The following is a 20,351-nucleotide window of genomic DNA, read 5'->3' as shown; positions in this document are numbered from 1 at the left end:
GAGGACACCTATGAGAAGTCTGGAGATGCCTGGAATCTGCCCACAGATGGCCTAGAATCGACACACACCCCGGAATGGGAGTTGCACAGACTTCTACCTGTTTGGTTGAATTCTTCAAAAGGCCCTGTTTCCAGATCATCATTAGTGATGCTCAGTGACTGGTGAGTTCCTGCGCCCAGATCCATGCCCATCCAAGCACATCACGCAGGATAATACTACATCCATCTGTTACAGTGTCCCCCAACACCACCTGTCTGTCCGTCGCGGCACCCACTGCTGCAGGCCGGTCATAGTCTAACCTCGAGGCTGATGGGTAAAAGCCCAAATCAGATTTGCACGGACCTCAAAGAGCAATTCAGTTGTACCTGCCACATGTGCCGCGTGGCCGTGAGTCTGATGGGGTGCCCTTCCCGGCTCACACCTTATTTATCAGTCCCGCTGATATTACGGCCTAGGCCAAGAAACTCTGTCCAGGAAAAGTACAGACACCTTTGAAACTGTCATCAAAATCTGTGTTTAACAGGAAATCCGAGACCAAAGTTCTTCCGCAGGACTCCTACAGGACTACCCGCATTCTTTATGGGAACCAGAATTCTATCGCATAAACTGCTATCTAAAAACTCAACCACTGGGTCAAGCTTTCCGTACGAAGAGTTGATTCTGTAGTTATAACGTTTCTTGTGGATGTTTGGCTCATGAATAAAACAAGAACCCCGAAACCTGCCTCAATTTTAAACACCAAGTAACTTCATGAAGAATCTGCTGATTCCATACAATTCTTTAGAGATCAGGAAGTAATCGCAGGGCGCAGACTGGAACGTGCCTGATGTTCCAACCAGGCCAGACCAGCCCTGGGAGGGGGCAGGAGGGTGGAGAGGACTACGGGTTTTCATGTTTGAGGTGAAGTGAAATGAACTCAGGACCCCCACTTCTGGGAGTCAGGGTCAAAGCCTATCACAACCAGGCCAGGCTTACTTTCTCAATAGAGCAGAGGGGGGCTGTCCCTGGTCCCTCAGACTCTCCAGGAACCCCAGATCTGCCCACAGAATGTGCAGTGGCCTCGGGATTCCCCGGAGCCCACACGCGCGCCAGGACGTATATCTATAAGCCGATGTCGTTATGCTTCACTTTGCCAAAAACATCCGAGCAGAGACTTTATTCATCACAAGGAACGGCCATCCCTCCTATGTAGATTCTGTAGATCCCCCAAAATACATCCCCAGTACCTGTGAATGGGATCTTATTTGGAAATAGGGTCTTTGCAAATGAGATTACATTGAAGATCCTGAGATGAGACCATCATGGATATAGGGTTGGTTGTAAATCCAGTGACTAGTGTCCTGACAAAGGAGACAGAGACACTGGGGAGAAGGCCACGTGAAGAAGGAGGGAGAGGATGGTGTGATACCACAAGCTAGGGACCACCCAGGGCTGTGAGCCACCAGCAGCAGCTGGACACAGGCCTAGGACAGTCCCTTCCACAGAAGCCCCAAAAGGAAACTACCCTGCTGACACCTGGCCTTTAGACAGCTAGCCCAGAACTGCCAGAGAATACATTTCTGTTGCTTGAAGCCACCAGCTTTATGGGAATTTGTTGCAATAGCCCCAGGCAATGCATGCAGGTCCTAACCCCCGCCCCCATTGCCAGGAAGACTGAGGGGTCATTTCTGCCAGCACCCCTCTCTTGCCCTGAGACCCTGGCAGAGTCCTGAGCGTGCAGCTGGATGGGGGCACATGTCACTTTCCCACAGAGACGCAAGAAGGAAGGCAGAGGAAAAGCACGAGCTCTCACTCTCAGGGGAGCACTGTTTACACCCCTGAAGAATGAGACTCATGCTTCATAAGAACAGAAGCAATACTGAAAGCTATGATTTCCCTGTAGCTACTCTCGGGGGAGAAAGGACCAGGTAGTGACCAAGGATGACTGAACGCCACTTGGATAGTTTAAAGCCATTAAGAAAAATGTTGAAAAGGGCAGCAAATGCATCAAGAATAAGGATCCAAAAGCTGGAACAGGCACCCTCAGGTAACAAGAGATAAATCTAAACATCCACATTCTGGTCTTTCGAGTCAACTGTAGAATGATGACATGGGGGGAGAAGCCAACAGGGAAAACACACAGCAGGTGCTGGCGGACCTAAGCTCGTAATGAACCATCACAGAGCTGCCCGGACACGTACGCAAATCTCAGGATGTATTAACCAAGGTATGGCATGGAGAATGAGGAAGGGTATCACTCTGCTCCACCCTGACAGGTCAGGACCCCAAAGGATGCTTGCCTGCTTCAGTGCTAGGTACTGAATTGTGGGGGGCGGGGGGAAGGAGCCGTTCCATCCGAAGAAGCAAGACCCAGAAGGAAGAACAGGTTTCAGTGGCTACAAGGCTGTCCTGGGCTGGAAGCAGACCTGAACGCTGCTCCTGAAGGACTGCCTGACCAGTGGGTAGAAGGTTCGGGAACTGGTTTGAGGCAAGGGAAAAAGTCTCCAGCTGGGACAGTCCAGCATGAAGCGAGCGGCCCCGGAGGCAGGGGCAGTCAAGGCTGGCGGGGCTGAGTGCGAGCCGGCTGACCCTGACGCCCAGCCAGCCCCCTGCGGCTTAGGGGCTGCCAAGCCCCCTTTTGCTGAACCACCTCATTTTCTTCCTCCTCGACCATCCCAAACAGATGGGTGTTACATTTGGCCAGGACTGTTTCCAAGAACAATTCCCAATGTAAGTCCAAATACATTCCAGGCCTTCTGTGCTAGGCTTATTTGAAAAGGCTTATTTCTGTGCTAGGCTTATTTGAAAAGGCTGCTAGGGTCAGCCCCCATGAGGCGAGTCGGCCCTCATGGAGGTGTGCTCGGCTCCTGCCTGGGCACTATGGGGGTCCTGCGAGCCAGCACCGCTGCGAGGGGGAGTTGGGGAGAATGTGTGTACAGGGGGGTGGCTCCCTCGACTTGGTGCCTCTGGAAGGGACCACATCTCTCTCAGGGGGACAGACGAGTGGCTGTTGGGGCCACCACTGAAGATCGAGACGGTGATACCAAGGCCAGCGGTCATTCTCTTCAACGACACTGAGAGGGTGTCACTCCGAACCTATGTGAGCAGAGGTGGGGGGACCGAGCGCCGCAACCACGGGGGCAGCCCCTACTCCGTGGGCTGGTCTCGTGGGCCAGGCTCGCACAAGAGATGCGGCCTTTAGCTGCCTCCGTCCTCATGGCTTCCAGCCCTGGTCCGGCCGCCCCTCACCAGGCCCTGCACTGGGCACTGCGTGCACGTCCTCGTTCTGTGTTCACGACCTGCATCCCCCCCCGCCCCCGGACACAAGCTGAGTGTCCTCACCCTGTCTCAGGAGGACAAGACTGGTTTTGGGAGAGATCAGGGAGCCTCGCAAGGTTACGCAGCCCCGGCCCCTGGTCTCAGAGTTTAGGGACGGTGCCAAACCAACAGGTGACGAGAGCAGGGTGCGAGGCACTGGAGCCAGAGGGTTTGGGGTTTTATTTTGATGTTTTGAATGTCAGAAGTGCACGGGGATTCGGAATGCTGAGAACCAGTTAATAAGTGGCAGCAAACAGAAAGCAATCACGACGTGTCACAGAGCAGCAAACAAATGCTCAGGATCAACATGATGAGCTTCGCTGCCCTGGGAAAGCCGACGTGGTTATGGAGCACCACACTGGGCATCCAGAAAATGATGGCAGCGACAAACAGGTGTTCAGGTATTTGCTAGAATCTCAGAGCTCCCGGAGCGACCTCTGAGCACCTGCCTAAGTGGACAGTCCTTGGCTGCAGCAACAGCTCATTGGATTTTAAGGGTTTTAGCTCCTCAGTGACGACGTGCTTGTCGGTCGGCCTTCCTGTGACCAGGAGACCCAGGCAGGTTCCAGCTCCAATGTCTCTAGTTCAGGGAGGCTGGTTTGTTCTCCTCTTGTCATGGTTTTGTTCGTACCATTTTAAAATGGAGAAGTCATCCACACACCAACAATTCAGTCGTTTTTAGCAGACACACAAAGCTGCACAAGCCCCACCACCAGCCAATTCCAGAAGACCCGCATCACCCCCAGAAAGTCGCTCACGGGAGAGGTCACGGCGATCCCAGGCCCACAAGGCACAGGGAAGTTTCGACTGCATCAGCTGCGTCTCGAGAGCCTGCGCGGTGCCATCCCTCCCAGCTACTGCTCCACGCACCAGACATCTGGGAGAGCTGGGCTGTGAGAAACGACTGGGGGCAGACCCCAAGGTGGGGGGCGGTGGGGAGCAGCTGACGGCTCCTGGGGGGCGGGGCTCAGCGCGGGCTGTGCTGGCCCAGACGTCGCTGTGCACCCAGAGCCCCCGCCAGCCGGCTTCTCAATGACACACGTGGCAACGGCCCTAGTTCCTCAGCCAGGAGCCCCCAAAATGAGGGCACGCTCTCGTCCTCCACTTCAGCCCCCAACCCCGTGACATCTCTGCCTTTCTGCAGCTACCTGAAGGGTGATTACAAAAATGAAACCCAGAGCATCCCTTCATCATTCTCCATTTGCCAGCATCCACATTCAAATCAATAAGTTCCTGACCTCTGATATGGTGCCATCAATAAGGATTACGTACATTTTTCCTACAGGGAAATAAAGGCCATTTGACGTGGCCAGGAAGGAGGCCCTTCTGTCTCACTGAATCATAAGCTGTGACCTTCCCATCACGAGGAACAACCAAGCAGGACTGGCTAGGCTGGTTCCCTTGGAGGAAAAGTCGAGAGTCACCCGAAGCCGTACACGTAGGTGACACTGCTGAGGCTCGTTTTCTGCCAGAGAAGAAAATCCAGGATTGGGCCTAAACATGTCCACGTGGACGCAGCACCTCCAGCCCACGGGGCTCGTGTTGGGGCTGGGTCGTCCCTTCCCCTTGAGCAGGAGTAGGGTTCTGGGTTCACCTTTGTTTCTTCTAGAGCATCCAGTCATTGGTCCTTGGTCAACGTTCATGGAACCAAGCGTAGATCCTCTCAGAGATGAGACCAAAAATCCCCTTGGTCTACGAGCCCGGCATGGTTCACAAAGTACTTTCACACAGTTTCCTGGTGATCCTGACAGCAGGTGTCTCTGGTAGGGAAGAAAAGGAAGCGCCCAGAATTGCTGGGCTACCCCTGGTTAAAGCAGCGGCCAAGTCAGGCCTGGATCCCAGGCTGGGGGACGCCACCACGGAGCGCGGCCATGGCCACCCACCCCCTAAACAGCTTTAACTTGCCAACCTCACAAATCCAAGGTTCCTGAAGTGACCTGGCGGTCTGGAGTGGACTGAGCAGCCTCCCCCGCACTGTCCTGGCCGGCCCTGGCCGGCTCACCCTTCCCGCTCCGATGGCGGAGGCTGACTCCCTGGCCCCGGGGTGGCTCCCAGTTCGGCCCTATGAACGCAACCTCACACCACTTTTAGGGCTCATTAAAGACATACCAATGACACCCAGACAGACAGCTTCTGAGACGCGAAATGCCTCAAATTTCCAGGGAACAGGCCACTGAGAGCCACTCTAGTCTCCTGCAGACGCCGCTGATCCTTCATCCTCCAGGGTCTTAAAGACAAAGGCGAGAGCAGGAGCCGGAGGGAGGGAGGCAGGGCGTGGAGTCGACCACCGGCCTCACGACCTCTATGCTCCGTGGCTTCCACCCCCCGCCCCCCAACTCCAGCCCTTGCCCAGAGTTCTCCGAATTTCCCTTTAAGATCATGGATGTTGGGCGCCTGGGTGGCTCAGTTGGTTAAGCGTCTGCTTTGGGCTCAGGTCATGATCCCAGGGTCCTGGGACGGAGCCCCGCGTCGATCTTGCTTTCCCCTCTCCCTCTACCTGCCCCTCCCCGTTTGTGCTCACTCTTTCTAGCTCTCTCTCTCTAATGAATAAATAAAATCTTAAAAAAAAAAAAAAAAGGTCAAAGATGTTACTAACCAATCCACCCCTGCTAGGGAACAGCCAGCCCCCTACTCCTGGCGCAAACACATGCTAGAGAGCCCATCACGGGACGCTGGCGTGCCAGCTCCCCTCTCCCGCTGCAGGGAGTATCCACGGCACGACATCAGTGCTTCCAGGGACGCAGAGACGTTGAGCTGTTTGGAGAAGATTTTCAGCACAGGCTGAACTACGAGAGAAATTCCTGCCACGGGTAAGAGGTCTACAGCGACTCGGAAGCCTGGGTGGGCACGGCTTCCTGCCATCTGAGCTCGATGTCGCCCTGGGATCCGTACCCTGCTCTCACCGGTGTGGAGTCCACGCTTAGCCACCCAGGAAGACAGGGGTCCTTATGGCTCACAGAGCCTTGCTGAAGTGGGGAGTCATCCTGCTGGTGGCTCACGGTCCCGTCCCGCGCAGCGTCTGCCGTCAGCGGGAAAGACCTGCTCCGCGCAGGCCTCCCCAGGACAGACGGTAAACAGTGGCTGCTGGACGGGAGAGGCCTCGGCGGCGCCATCTCGGAAGGGCGGTCCCAGCCACATGGCTCCTGATGGCGTCAGGGAGACCTCTGTGCGACTGCGTCACCGCCCACCCCTTCACGCTGTCGGCACCCACCCCCGCCCCAGCTTGTCCCATGACGGGCCGCATAAACCTCCTGCACACACGGCTGTCTCCACCTCTGCATCCCGAGGACCAGGCTCTGATAGGGAGGACAGCTTGAGTCCTCAGTCAAACCGACAGGGGCTCAACCCCAGCCTGGTCACTACTAACCAGGTGACCGTGGGTAGGCGACTGAGCCCCACCGAGCCCACACACCGGCTTGCCAAGCGCAAATGAGGCAATGCCTGAACAGGGCTTAGCACAGAGGCAGCCTGGAGTTAATGCCAAGGTCACTTAATTGAGGGCTGTCCCCACCCCTTGCATTAGACATAGGCTCCAGGAGGGCAGACAAGGATTTTGCCCTTCAGTGGTCGTCTCACTGCCAGCCCTTCAAAGGTGTCCGATAACTGTGTATAGTGAGCAAATGCACGCTCACTCGCGTTATTGTTATTATTTACTACTACGGTGACCTAGTAATAATAGCTACCAATTACATAATGTTTTGCATTTGTCCAGCACTGTTTAAATACGTTACATATATCATGTTACTCTTACAACCCTAAGAGCAGGACTATTTCTCCCCATTTCACCAAGAAGGAAATGAGACACAGAGAGGTCAAGTAGCTGCCCCAAGGTCAGTGGCAGAGCTGGGACCATCTGGTCCCCCAAGGCTATGATTCTATCAAGGTGACCGTGCTTTGCCACTTATTACCCACACGTCCTACCACCCACTTTGCAGATGGAGTAAAATCCATGAAACCGGGATTCCTGTCCAAAGGTTTAGCATCGCTCGTTACTCTGTCCGAATGACCAAGTGCGTGCAAACGGATACACTGTATTAAGTGCTTCACTCCCTCCTTTCCTCGTGCATCATCATAGATTAATTACTGACCCAGTCCGGTGGATTGTTAAAAAGTCAGTTTCTACAAGCAGATGAAGAAAACAATGCCCCAGGAGTCAAGGTTCAAGGTGCCCAGGTCAAAATCAAGTTCTCGTTCTTAATTGAGCTCGGTTCTCCTTCCCGATCTGACCATCATCATAAAACGTGAGCAGCACCCAGCATCCTGTGCTGGTCATTGCCCTCCCCGGCAGTAAGACGATGCACAGACTTAAACCCAAAATACAGACAGAGTAAAATCCTTAACAGATGGCACGTGACCCCACTCCAAGTGTCCCCTGAATGAACTATGTCAGCACCTTCCAGCCATTTGTCCCAGTGAATGACGGTGGCTCTGAATTACGAGGCCAACTCTGTCAACAACTCACAGACGAAGAGATGGGAAGCTACCGGGAGATGTGCTGAAAAGAACAGTCTTTCCCACTTTAGAGTCGAATTAAAGGAAGAAAAATTCTGCTTTTTAATTAACTAGGCCAATTTGGCCCAGAAATGTTTCACTTTTTAAGCTACCGTTATCTCTTACGTGGAGAAACTTGCAGCGTGAAACTTGGCTGGCCCTTCTGGCCACGAGAACCCGCCTTCCACTCTTCCTCTGCTCTCCTCCAGAAGGGGGAACAACAAACGTTACCATTTACCTCTCTCTCTGGAAACTTAAAAGTGATGGATTTGATTCTGCGTGCAATCCCAACCCTTTAACAACCCTCGACGTTGGATCAATTCTAGAAAAAAGGTTAAATGTGAATCTGAAACTAGAAACAAACTCCACCCCCACCCCTGCCAATTTGTAGATGGAAAGAACAGTTTAGCCTAATCCCACGGGCAGAAAGCAACCCCTGCAGCCTTCCCCTGCAGAAGAGCGAGGTCATGGAACGACCCAAGCGGGCTGATGGCCCGTAACCCAGTTAGACCAACGGGGACGGGGCTTCCAAGTGTTTGTTTCTTCAAAAAACCTAAACATTGAGTATCTATCATCCTTTCCAGCTGGGATGGCTAATAAGCCAGACATTTAAGTTAGGCCATGAGTCACGGGTTTCAAAAAAGAAATTCCTATTGTTGCATACTTTTTTAAATCAATGTTTAAAAGGCAACGGAACAGCTGTTGCTGTCAGTAACCCACACAGACATTGTGTGCACGAACGCCCCCCGCCCCCCCGCCAACCGTGCATGTGCAGGCTCTGCCTCGACACGGTGACGCGCTCGCAGCCTCTCTGCTCCCGGTCACACCACTGGGGCTTAGGCTCCTGGACGATCAGACAGGGAAATGGGGAGCCGGTGTGGTAGGCAACCATCCCTGTTCCTTAGCACGCACGCCCCGCCATCTCCTCGCCTTGAGTGTGGCCTGGCCCTCAGGACGTGCTTCAAAATCAACCGAACGTGGTCAAGGTCATAGGCTGACACTCCAGTGGTGAGATGACACAAGGTCGTGACTTCTGACCTGCCCGCTGTCTCTCTCCCTGGCTGGCTCTGAAGGAGCAAGCAGACATGCTGGCAAGGCCCAGAAGCAAGGCGCTGAGGACAGCCTCTAGCCGACGGCTGGCAAAGAATGGAGGCCCCCGTTCCAACAGCCACTGAGGAACTGAACTTGGCCAGTGAGCTTGAGAGCACGGGAGCTTGGAAGCAGAGCCTTCCCCGGTCCAGCCTTTGGATGAGACCCCACCGTGCGGAAGCCCTGACTGCAGGCCTGGGAGAGATCCTGAAGGAGAGGATGCAGTAAACTGTGCCAGATTCTGACCCACAGAAATGGTGCAATCCTGAGTGCGTAGTGTTTTAAGCTGCTAAGTTTTGGGGCGATTTGCTACATAGCAGTTGATGGCTGACGTAGCAGGCACCCTAACAACCGGCCCAGCCTCCTGAGGCAAGCCGCCACCACGGCACCCCACCACCCCCTCCTCGGCACCACGTCCACTATGAGGGAGGGAGGGCCTCACTTCTATGTAGAAGTGCCCGTTCCCAGAGGGTAAGCCCTGGGTGGGCCTTCATGGATACGTGCGTGCACAGCACCCAGCACCATGCCCAGCGTGTGGTCACGGCTCAAAAAATGTCTGAATTGATGAACTATCTCCACTGAGGATGAGAAAGGCAAGAAATCTTCACTTTCGGGTCCTATAATAAATGGAGTATTTGACCCAGAAAGCAAGCAGGCAAACAAAGGGGTGACTACTTGGTGACATCTTGTGGCCTTTGAGCCTTCTAAAGGAAGGCGGGCTTTTGGCAAGTTGGGTAGGTCGTGCCTCTGGCTCACTGTCTGAACCTGGGCAGCACCATGGCCCTCCCCATTCAAAGGCTCGCCTATGGCGGGTGTGTTCTCAGAGGTAGAATCGGGACTGCAGAAAGAGAGGGACACATGTAGGGAGGTTGACTCCTCTCTCCAACAAGAGAGCCCATGGTCTTCACCTTTGTCCTCACTGATCTCCCTGTTCAGAATGCTTCTTCCTCTCAACCACATTCCTTCTTCGTTGACTTGGCAAACTCTTACTCATCCTTCAAAACCCAGCCTGGCTTTACCTCCTCCAGAATGACTTTTCCCTACCTGAAGCTCATTCCCTCTTCTGGGCCACGTATCTTCCCTCTTGCTCCGGCTGGATCCACGGACCATAGGAACCACAGCCATTCCTGTCTCGCAACCAGCCGTGAGCTCCCCATGCCCGCGGCCTAGAACAGGACTGACACACACCCAGAAAGCCCAGAGACCAGTTCCCACTGCTCTATGCCCAGGGAGTGACAAAATGTCACAGTTTTCACTCTCTGGGCCCCCTGAGGTTGAGGCGCAGAGTGACCTTCCTCAGAACGAGGAACCAGGGAGATGTGACAGGAAGACATTCAGTGAGCAGAAAGCGCACTCTTGAGAGAATGTTCCAACCTTGTGAACTGCAGCTGGGGGCTGTCTGGGGGAGGGAGGCAGAGCAGCTGTGAAAACACCTCAGTGGGCGGAGAGGGGTCACTTAGTCACTGAGCCCTTCCTTTCAAGGCTGACAGTTACATAATCACGTCTACACGAGAGCACCACTGGTTTGTGTCAACTGTTCTTAGCCTGAGGGGGACCAACCCACTCCGTGAGCAGAAGGGCCAAACTCCTGCCTCCAAAGTGCGGGCACTAGCAGGTAGGATGAGGCGAGCTGCGCCGAGGGCGGCGGCTGCCTCAGCACCGGGCCAGATGGATTCCTGAGGCGGAGAGGGGGACAGAACCAGAGCGGAACCATCTGGGGCACATCTTGTGGCGGAGCACCAAGAGGGCTGCCGGGACGGAGATGGGGGTGATAATCCAGCCCCTCTGACCACATCACATTCACAGCCACAAGGGCCGTTTGGAGAGCTCTACTGAAGGGACAGAGAGAGAAATTCAAGGAGAAAGAGCAGGGCAGGGACGTGAAGGCCTGTCCTTTTGGGGGCAACGGCGTGAAACAAATGAAGTGATGTGAGATTGTATGTGCTTACTATCGTGTGTCTCACACTCTCTCTCTCTCTCTCTCTCTCACACACACACACACACACACACACACTGCACTTAGCTGCACAGGTAAGCAGTCTGGAAGAAAACATACCCGATATAAATAACAGCTATCAGACGGGAGACTATAGGTGCTTTTTATAACAGTTCTCCTTTGTAGCTTTCCAGTACTCCCTCAGATTCCCACAACATGTCTTATTGTTGCCATTGGCAAGGACGTGCGGCCGGAAATGCGTGCCCATCCAAGGAAGGTATTCAGGGTCCCTTTGGATCCTGGGGCCGCTGTCACAGACTACCACAATCTCATGGTCTGCAACTGCAGGAATTTAGTCTCTGGCACTTCTGAAAAATGCAAGTCTGAAATCCGGGTGTCGGCAGTGGGGGGTTCCTCCTGGGGGTTCCGTGGGAGGGTCTGTTCCAGGCCTGTCTCCAGCTCCCAGTGCCAGCTGGCAACCCTAGGCGTTCCTTGGCCTGCAGGCATGTCCCTCCAATCCTGCCCCCATCATCACATGACGCTCTCCCTGTGTCCGAATGTCCTCCTCTCACAAGGACACCAACCCCCGGCTTTGGGGCCACCCTAATCCGGTAGGACCTCATCTTGACCTGAGGCCACCTGCATAGACCATGTTTTCAAACAAGATCACACGGACGGGGCTAGAACTTCAACGCATCCTTGGGAACGGCACGATTCAACCCCTCACAAGAGGTGGGTAGAAAAGGGAGACACAGAGGACCAGGTCTGCTTCGATACCCAGTGGCCTCTCCCACTTGGGGAGAGTGACCCTTGGGTCTATGCGGCTCTACAGGGAAGAAACGGATCCAGCGAGATGCTCCCAAAAGACAGACTTGATTTCAAAGCAGGAGGAGTGTTGTCACAGAGCTGGACTGCTCATCGTGGGTGGGGAACTGCCACTTGAGGGTCCTGGAGTGGCCTGAGGGCTCCCCTCTCTGATGGGACGGTACCGCAGAGACCGACCTGATTTTCAGGTCCCGGAAGACCCCATCTTCCGCCATCCCCACCGGCTTCATTATGACTCAAGCTTTGCCAGTGCCGACCCGGCCACCCCCACGCCGTCCAGTCTCACACGAGCTGTGCCTTTTTTACGGCAAAGCAGCCCCGCCCATCATCTCTCCTCCTTTCGGTCTTTCCAGGAAAGCTGGAGACGGAACACTCAGAGTTGACAGGGTTAAAGGCCTCATCCAGGTCGGGATGTAAGGAATCACGGGAGCCAAATCCCTCGGCAAACCCTGACGTCCCCGATTCCAAGCGGGTTTCGCACGCCCTGACAGTCCCCAAGGAGGGTCCCACGTCCCCAGGTCAAACTGGCCAGAGGCTGAAGGCGCACAGACCACGGTCAGAAGGTCTAAGAAAACAATCCTCTATTTGTTTAGAGCCAGTGGAGATCGCACCAACAATAACATTTACATAGGAAATAGCAGTCACGTTGCAAGTTAAGCTTGTTTATTTCAAAAAAAAAAAAAGGGAAGATCTTGTTCACGATGAGAAGGCAAGTTGTCCTTCAAAACCGCCTGTTCGCCCCAAATACAAGAAACCCAAAGTGCTCACCTCTCTACGGGGTCCCTGAGCATGACGATCAGCTTGGCATCGGGCTGAAAGGCGTGGATGAAGTCCTGGGTCAGGAAGGGCGGCTCCCCGGCCGTGCTGTTGTCGTAGAAGAAGGTCCAGGCGTTGTTGTCCCACATAGTGGAAGCGCTGGCCTCCCCTGGAAGCAGAGAACCCCTAGAATGAGCAGCGCCGCGTCAGGGGCTCCCACGGGGCAGCCTGTGCGAGGGACCAAACCAGGACCCACCGAGGGCAGACGGGACTTCAGGAGGAGGTGGCTGGCAAGGCCTCTCTGCCCCAGCGCGACCTCCCCGGCTCCCGCCCAGAGCTCTCTGTCTGGAAATCCAGGTGATTTGGGCAACAGTGAGCACCTGTTTCCTCCCAGCTCCTCTCCAGGATATGTTAAAAACAAAACAAAACAAAAAAAACTCTCGCCCAGCATCTGGCCTCCCAATTTCATGATATTTGGCATTGCTCTGGGTGCACAGCTCTGTGGCATTTTAAAGGCCCGCTGAGAAGGTACTAGATGGTTCCCTTTGAAAAGCACCAGGGATGAAGGAGTCGTTGGGGGAAGCTGACCCTCATTAGGAAATTCGATGTAACCTGCATCAGATTTTCCAAGAAATCACAACGCACAGCTGGCCCCGGGCATGCTCTGAGACCAAGCAAGAAGAAGATTTTGCAGGAAGGCTCACGGGACCTCCGTCTGGAGGTGCTGTGTCCTGCGTGCCCTCCCGCCCCATCACCCTGCACACAGCTGGCACTCAGTCCACGCTGACTGGGTGGACAGGGAATGGGTCCAGCCCTTTCTCATTGTGGTCTGTATGAATGAAGGATGAAATGTAATACACATTCGAGGGCAGTCATGCGACCAAGATCCACACATTTCAACATCTCTCACTCAGATACTTGAACCAATTCCCTGACTTTTTTTTTTTTTTTCAGAAGACTCATCAGAGGTTTAGAAAGAAAGGCAAATCGATCAATTATGTACAAATTCAATTTCCCGACATTTTACATGGGTATTTGATACATCTCAAAGTCACTTATTCAGGGAAAATCTGAGCCAAAAGACTAGTGTCTTTGATCAGTGATGAGTGCATCACAATAAAGCAGGGAGTTGGCCGGGCCCTGTCTATTCTGTTGGACGTGCAATCACATCGAGGTGAGCATTTCTGTTCTGGTCTGTCTTTTCTTCTCTTTTTTGAAAAATAATACCTTAAGATACAGGAAAGACAAGTCAATCAGAAGTCCTCTGAAAATTCTACCCACAGTGAATACAAGAATATTAGAACAAGAGAAGGATCTGAAACAAAATTGACACAGTTCTGTCAGATCTCATAAATGGACTACTTCTACAACCATAGAAACATTTGTCCATCCACCAGTCCATCCATCTGTCCGTACATCTATCCACTCATCCTCTGTTCATTTCACATCCATTCATCCAGAAAGCGTTCATCTGGTGTCTACTAGGTGCCTGGCACTGTGCTAGGAGGGAAATAAGGAGGGAAATAAGACAGACAATCCCCTCTCCTCTCCAGCCTTACAATCTAGGCGGAAGCGGCAACTCCGTACACAACCAGCTCCCCAGGTGAGCACGTGCACAGGGCAGAGCCGGGTGCCATGAGAGCAGAGGCGGGGACCTTTCAGTGTGTCTAGAGCCCCACCCCCAAGAACCCAGCCCCTCGAATCCTTTGTCACCCAGCCATTAGCCCAGACCACTGAGGAAAGTCTCTCTCTGACCCCTGAGCTGAGAAGAAAGATCCCTCTGCTCTCCCAAAGATCTAATCAGAGGAGGCGGAAGCAGTGCTGAATCACATTCTAGGCCCGGGAGGAGCTGGAATGGAGCTGGTCCAACCAGCCCATTGCACGGATGTGCAGGCTGAACTCAGGAACACGTAGACAACTCTCGTCACATGGCCCAGAGCTGGCTGGTGGCACGGGCGGGGCTAGCTGCCAGCTCTCCCCACGCCTCTCCTCTACATAAAACTTCCCAAACTCTGCTTTAGGTAAATATCAGAGCGGTGAATTTTTTCTCTAATTTTCCTTTTTAAATCTAGAAGTAAGTAAAATTAGAAAACCAAACTAAGGCTTTCCTTTTTCATTCATTATCTTGGGCTCAATCTCCTAGCCCTAAGATGCATATTTTCAGCTCTTTCATAAGAACACAAGATTCTCCCAGAGGCGTGCTGTGTGGGAGTCACAGTCAAATATTAATTAGACTCGTGATCTGGGGTGTGTGGACCCAAGGGTGCAAGAAAGTAACTAGTAGCCAATTCACACCAGGGCCGGGGTGGTATGGGACCTCATCTGGCTCTCACAATTTCATTTCTTTGCGTTAAAAAAACAAAACAATAAATAAATCAGGACTTAGGCATATAAGCCTATCTCCTAGAACAGGAAGAGTCAAAAGCAAAGAGCCATCTTTCAGATGGTTGATTACAATTCCTCTTGGTTGCTAACAGGTCATCAAATTTGGAGAATCAAAATGTAATAGATTTAGGAAAATTAAAAAGCAGATCACTGCCTCAGGTAACCAATTTAAGGAACCTATGTGGCCAGACTTCACTCTTTCAGAAGGTCTAAGTGGGTAAATGTCTTCTCCTAAGCTGAATCCAAGACAAATAGGTAGGTTTTTTATAAAACGTTCTTCTTAACTAAAAAAAGAAAAAAAAAAGATTATTAATCAAGCCACCTCATTTTGAATGTCTAAAGGCATTAACCTGACAACGGCTCAGCTTTTTCAACAGCAATTAGTCACCAACAATGCATTAGGGCTATCTGTTTCTGGAGAGATGGCCTCTGTCTTCCCAGGGTCCTGGGGCCAAGGATTCCAAAAGCCAGAGCAGTAAATCAATGACTCCTTGGTTAACTGTGCTTATGATCCCCCATCCAAACTTAGATCAGTACAACATAAAAAGAAACCAAGCCATGTGTGCTTAATTTAAATTTAAAAAAATGTCAATTTTTAGAAAAAACCATTTCAGGTACAAGGAAGCCTCCACAGAACTAAAAAAGTCCACTAAACATTTCTGCTTTACAGAAACTATGTCAATAATGAAAACATTTTACATGGCGTTAAGAGCCAGGTTAGGAAGGGGACAGGCATCCTGCAACTGTCCCCCAGGCCAGAGCAAAAGCCGGGCCAGCCCCAGAGCAGAGGGCGCCCAGTGGGGTGGGCCCCCTCTCCCAGCATCTGGCCTCCCAATTTCATGATATTTGACATTGCTCAGGGTACACAGCTCTGTGGCATTTTAAAGGCCCGCTGAGAAGGTACTAGATGGTTCCCTTTGAAAAGCACCAGGGATGAAGGAGTCCTTGGGGGAAGCTGACCCTCATTAGGAAATTCGATGCAATCTGCATCAGATTTTCCAAGAAATCACAACGCACAGCTGGCCCCAGGCCAGAGCGGCTCCTCTGGGGACCCCCCCAGAAACCCTACCGATAATGATTCTAGTCATCCTGCTCTCCTCCTTCGCAGAGCCGGCCTGCAGGCCTTGATGAATCTGGTGTGCGGCCAGGTCAAAGAGGTCCAGGTAATCTTCCACGGGGTAGCGGTCCCGAAGCCCATCTCTCAGGCGGACAATCCCTATGAGAACCAAGAAGCAGGAGTTACTGAGGATGAAGTGGCCACTGCTGGGGGGTGGCCTCCTGGGGAGCGGCCAAGAGGGATGTCAAGGCCCCAGGGGCCCAGCTGCAGCAGCCGAGGCTCTACCCATGTGAGCTGAGAGAAGGGGCTCGCAGTGAGAATGTTTGCAAACTGGCCGTCCTCTCACCTGCTCCCTCAAGGGGTGGGGACCACCATTCAGCTGCAAGTGGCGGCTTCCAGGATGGCACACCTGTTAGAGAACGATCAACGCACCTGCTCGGAGGGCCAGGCTTGGGGCTGGCTGACAGGTGCACTTGGTCGGGGGAGGGGGGTGAAGTGGCTGAACAGCAACACACACAGTGTATCAAAAAGGAATGGGAGGATTATTACTTTTTTAAAAGATTTTATTTATTTGAGAGAGAGACAGAATGAGCAGGGGAGGGGCAGAGGAAGAAGAAGCCTCCCTTGCTGAGTGGGGAGCCTGATGTGGGGCTCGATCCTAGGACCCTGGGATCATGACCTAAGCCGAAGGCAGATGCTTAACTGACTAGCCCTCCAAGTTCCCCAGAAAAGAGAGTTTTTATCTGAGCTCCTATCTCTGGCCTGTTTGATCAAGCAGCTTGTCTGTCCATCCAAACAAGGGTAATCATCCCAGAATCCTGGGACACGTGGTTGAACCCACTAGTTATTCTGCCTTTGGTCAATGCAGCTGAAATTTGCCCCTTGGCTTAAAAGTGGGTCAATTTCACGTGCAACTCTATTAACAACACACTGCCCCCAAACCACAGCTACCAAGGTTAACAGAAAGTGGAGAGAAAATGTCCGTGTGCACAAGAGCAAGAGGTTCAAGGAGACTCTGAGTAAAGGATCCGAAAACCACGCCCCTGCGCTTTCCTCGTCCCCACCAGTGGGAGGCTGGTTCTCATTAGGGCAAATGGTGACCTGTGCAGGGAGAGCACCCTACGTGACGGCGAGGCTCCCACAGCTGCCTCCGCCAAACCACAAAAGACACATTTACCCTTCTGTTCGTTCACTCCAGGAAGAACATCAAAACATCAAATTGATTAAGTCAATTTGTCAGGAAACAAGCAGGACTTGGTCTCAACTTAGGCTCTACGAAGGAAAACTTTTAAAATTCCCTTCTAAGCAACCGGTCCTTTACATGAAACACGCCCTTGAGTCCCGCCCCAGCTTTGGCATTTGTCAAAGTGACCGAATGTCTCCTGGCAGAAGGGAAAAGGTTAAGAAGAGGAAACAGTGACCCGAGGGCTGTGGGGTGGCTCAGGCTACGTGGGGGTCATGTCCACGGTCACCCTGGTGAGCAAGGTTGCCCAGAATCATGTCCATGTGATTTTCCTTCTGAGCTTGAAGCAGGGGGACAGAGCAGGTCGGACAAAAAATGAGGCCCAAAGACTCACAGCTCTCAAAGGAGCCAGCCAGAAGCTTGAAACTCACCCCGTGTGGCAACCTTTCTTCCTGCAGTGTCCCTCTGGGGTGGGGAGCCCCGGGGACAACAATGCAGAGCTGGGGTGGGGACAGCCCCAGAAAAACGCCCACCTGGCACCTGGCACTTACCACTCACCACTGGCAGGTGTAGCAAAGCTCTTCAGGGCAAGAAGAGCCACCATTCTGCACCCTTCCCCTTGCCCTGCACACAGTTGGCACTCAATACATGCTCTCTGGGTGGCTGGGAGTTGCATCCAGCCCCGTGCGTATTTGTGTGGGGAGCCCGGAACTAGCCAACTGCCTGCTCTCTGTCTCTCGGGATGTTTCCTCACCTCCTGCCCTGCCTCCCTGGCGGCCCTGAGCATCCTGCCTGGCCCGGCCAGACTGATATGGGCCAAGCATAAACTGAGGAAAAACTGAAAAACTGAGGACAGAGACAGGAGGCGGGGCCAGGAAGGCTCGCCCCGCCCACACGCTGGCCCCGCCCGTCGCGCTCACCAAAGCGCTTCCGGGTCCACCAGTGCGGCTCCTTGATGGCGGAGAACTTGACTTCCGGGTGCAGCCGGAGGCGGTCGTAGAGGTCGGTGGTGCCGCACTTGGGCTGCCCGATGATGTAGAAGCGCGGCAGGCAGCGGAGGCGGAAGTGCTTCCCGCTGGCGTGCGACAGGTGGCCCCAGAAGGCCTTGCGCAGGGCGTCGAAGGTGGAGCGGAAGCGCTTGGAGTAGAGCACGTAGGAGTTGGTCAGGTACGGGTCGGAGGTGTTGCGGCCCGTGAACTCCTCGTACCAACAGGGGCTCTTGCTATTTGGAAGAAACTTGTTGGGGATTACTGAAAACATCTGCAACGAAAGAGAAAAAGAGGGAGAGACAGACGAAGGCGGGAAGTTAGCAAAAACACGTTCTCACCACGACGCGGTCCTGCCCTGATCCCCGCTACGGTGTTCACACGTGACGTATTATTTGACAAGGACGAAACACTGAAACAAAGCAAAACGTGGTGCATGGCCGAGGCCGTGTTTTTCCTTAGCCCAAAATAAAACTAAAATCTGGAGAGACAAGATAAAAGCTTCCTCAAAATCCAGCCTACACGCACACGCCGGCACGCACCGCCATCTAATTAAATTTCACAGTTGGAATCTCTTCACTAGTTGTGTATTTAAATGACCATTAGAGACAAAAATGCTAATTAGGGCACAATAAAAATAGGATGATGGTGATCTACAAAAACAAGCTGAACGACCATGGCAGCGAGTCAAGTCCCTGCAACGGAATTCTGAGAAGGGGTGGCCCTTGGGTGTGTCGAGCGTCGCATCCAGTACCTCGAATTTCCTCCTTGGTGTAAACATCTGGTGAACAGACAGCCCTCTCCCAGTGCCCTCTCATCTGTGAGGCTGTCAAACTATCCTCATTGCACACCTCAGAAATTTTTTGGTCATTTTTCTTCACCGTGTTTCCCAAAGATGGTGACAGCAAAAGGAAGCATCTATTTTTAAAAATCAATCCAACCGTCAATCCATCCAGATTAGCACAAGGTTACTCACGTGCAATTCCTGCTTCTTGAGATCTTCTCTGTCTGGGAGCTGCCTGGTCGTGAACTCGATCCTGGCGGTGATGCTGTTAATAATTAATTTAATGCTTGGGTAGTCTTTCACATATGAAATATTATTTACAGAGGGCTGGTGGTGATGTTCTTTCGTGTCACTCGGGTTTTCGCCATCCATCAAGCTGGGATTGCTGGGGAAGGCTCCGTAATGGAAAGGCGAGGAGATCAGAAGCTCTTGGTGGGCTCCAGAAAGGATGTAAGATGCCATCACCAAGGTCATGATCATCAATCCAAACACGAGGCTGCATCGCTTCCCTTTCTTGAAGCGCAGAAACCTGCCCCAGCTCTCATTCCCCTCGGCCCTCACCTCGAGGACAGCAAGCAAGTTCATCTGCTTACCGTCTACACGGAGCACAATTTTGTTCTCTCCTTTGCAGGCGGGGCACTCCGGGTGACCGTGAAGGGGGCCCCCTCCGCAGCCGACCTGCTGTTTGTGCTCGTTGTTGGGCAACAACTGGATGCAGCAATTAATACAGTGCCTCATGGTAATGCCCTTGGACAGCTGGCCCCCAGAGCCATGGGCGAGCCCCTGGGGAGCCTGGATGCGTGCAAGTTGTGCTGGAAAAACTTTGAGGATGTCTTTTGATTAGATGAGATGGTCTTAAGGCACAAGCAACAGACACAAATAGAATATAAAAATGAGCAGGCACCAAAGCCCTGGAGAAAGAGGAAGGGCCTTCTTTGGTTCAACTCCGAAAGACGACAGAAAGACGTGCTCTCCTACTGTCATGTTCTGTAAGCAGCCCTGCAAGCTTGGAAAAGTCCCCAAGTGTGGGAGCGAGTCTGCCTGTCCTTCAGGTTTTTCCCATGGCACAAAATGAAGTGCAAGACTTCTCGATGGAGGACATGGAGACACTCAGGACATCGGAAGGGGTCATGGTCTCAGTGAGGCACAGGTTGGCACGCCATCCTTGGAGAGCCCCGTGAAGATTTCTTCTTCTACATCCCACACTCCTTTAAAATGTTTCCTCCTCAGGGGGGAGCAAAATCTTTAAAATGTCAGATTACCTGAACAACAAAGAAAAGAGGTTTTATTACATGATGTGATGATAGCCATAACCCTGGGATCACTTTCCCAGGAGAGAAGCTCTCTTTTCCACTCCTAGGTTTCAGTCATTCTGCTGGGTCATGAGCAAGTCACAGAAAATCACGTGGGATAAAAGGAGAGCTTTTGGAGCTCCCCGTCCAACACCTTATTTTTTTGCACAGCCCCTAGATCCTCTAATGCCCAGACACACCACAGCTAAGTACCGATCTCTGAATCTCAAGACTTCGTAGTCATTCCCAGATGCGTGCACGGTCAGTGAC

The 20,351-nt window shown here is 52.8% G+C and overlaps 1 protein-coding gene across 1 annotated transcript in view; it reads right to left on the bottom strand.

The window, feature by feature from the left end:
• The window catches only part of CHST15 (carbohydrate sulfotransferase 15), a gene marked incomplete at its 5' end in the record, with an annotated part of 33,457 nt that extends 13,930 nt beyond the window's left edge, over positions 1 to 19,527 (bottom strand). Inside the window, 4 exons of the mRNA XM_080822697.1 lie at positions 12,407 to 12,563; positions 15,849 to 15,995; positions 17,940 to 18,279; positions 18,982 to 19,527. Of these exons, the coding sequence (XP_080678823.1) occupies positions 12,407 to 12,563; positions 15,849 to 15,995; positions 17,940 to 18,279; positions 18,982 to 19,527 (1,190 nt within the window). The remainder of the gene's footprint in view (positions 1 to 12,406; positions 12,564 to 15,848; positions 15,996 to 17,939; positions 18,280 to 18,981) is intronic.
• Between the last annotated feature and the right edge of the window lie 824 nt (positions 19,528 to 20,351).

The sequence above is a fragment of the Martes martes genome (genome assembly GCF_963455335.1).
Source record: "Martes martes genome assembly, chromosome: 14".
Lineage (NCBI taxonomy): Eukaryota > Metazoa > Chordata > Mammalia > Carnivora > Mustelidae > Martes > Martes martes.
This window is presented reverse-complemented; position numbering and strand designations above follow the sequence as displayed.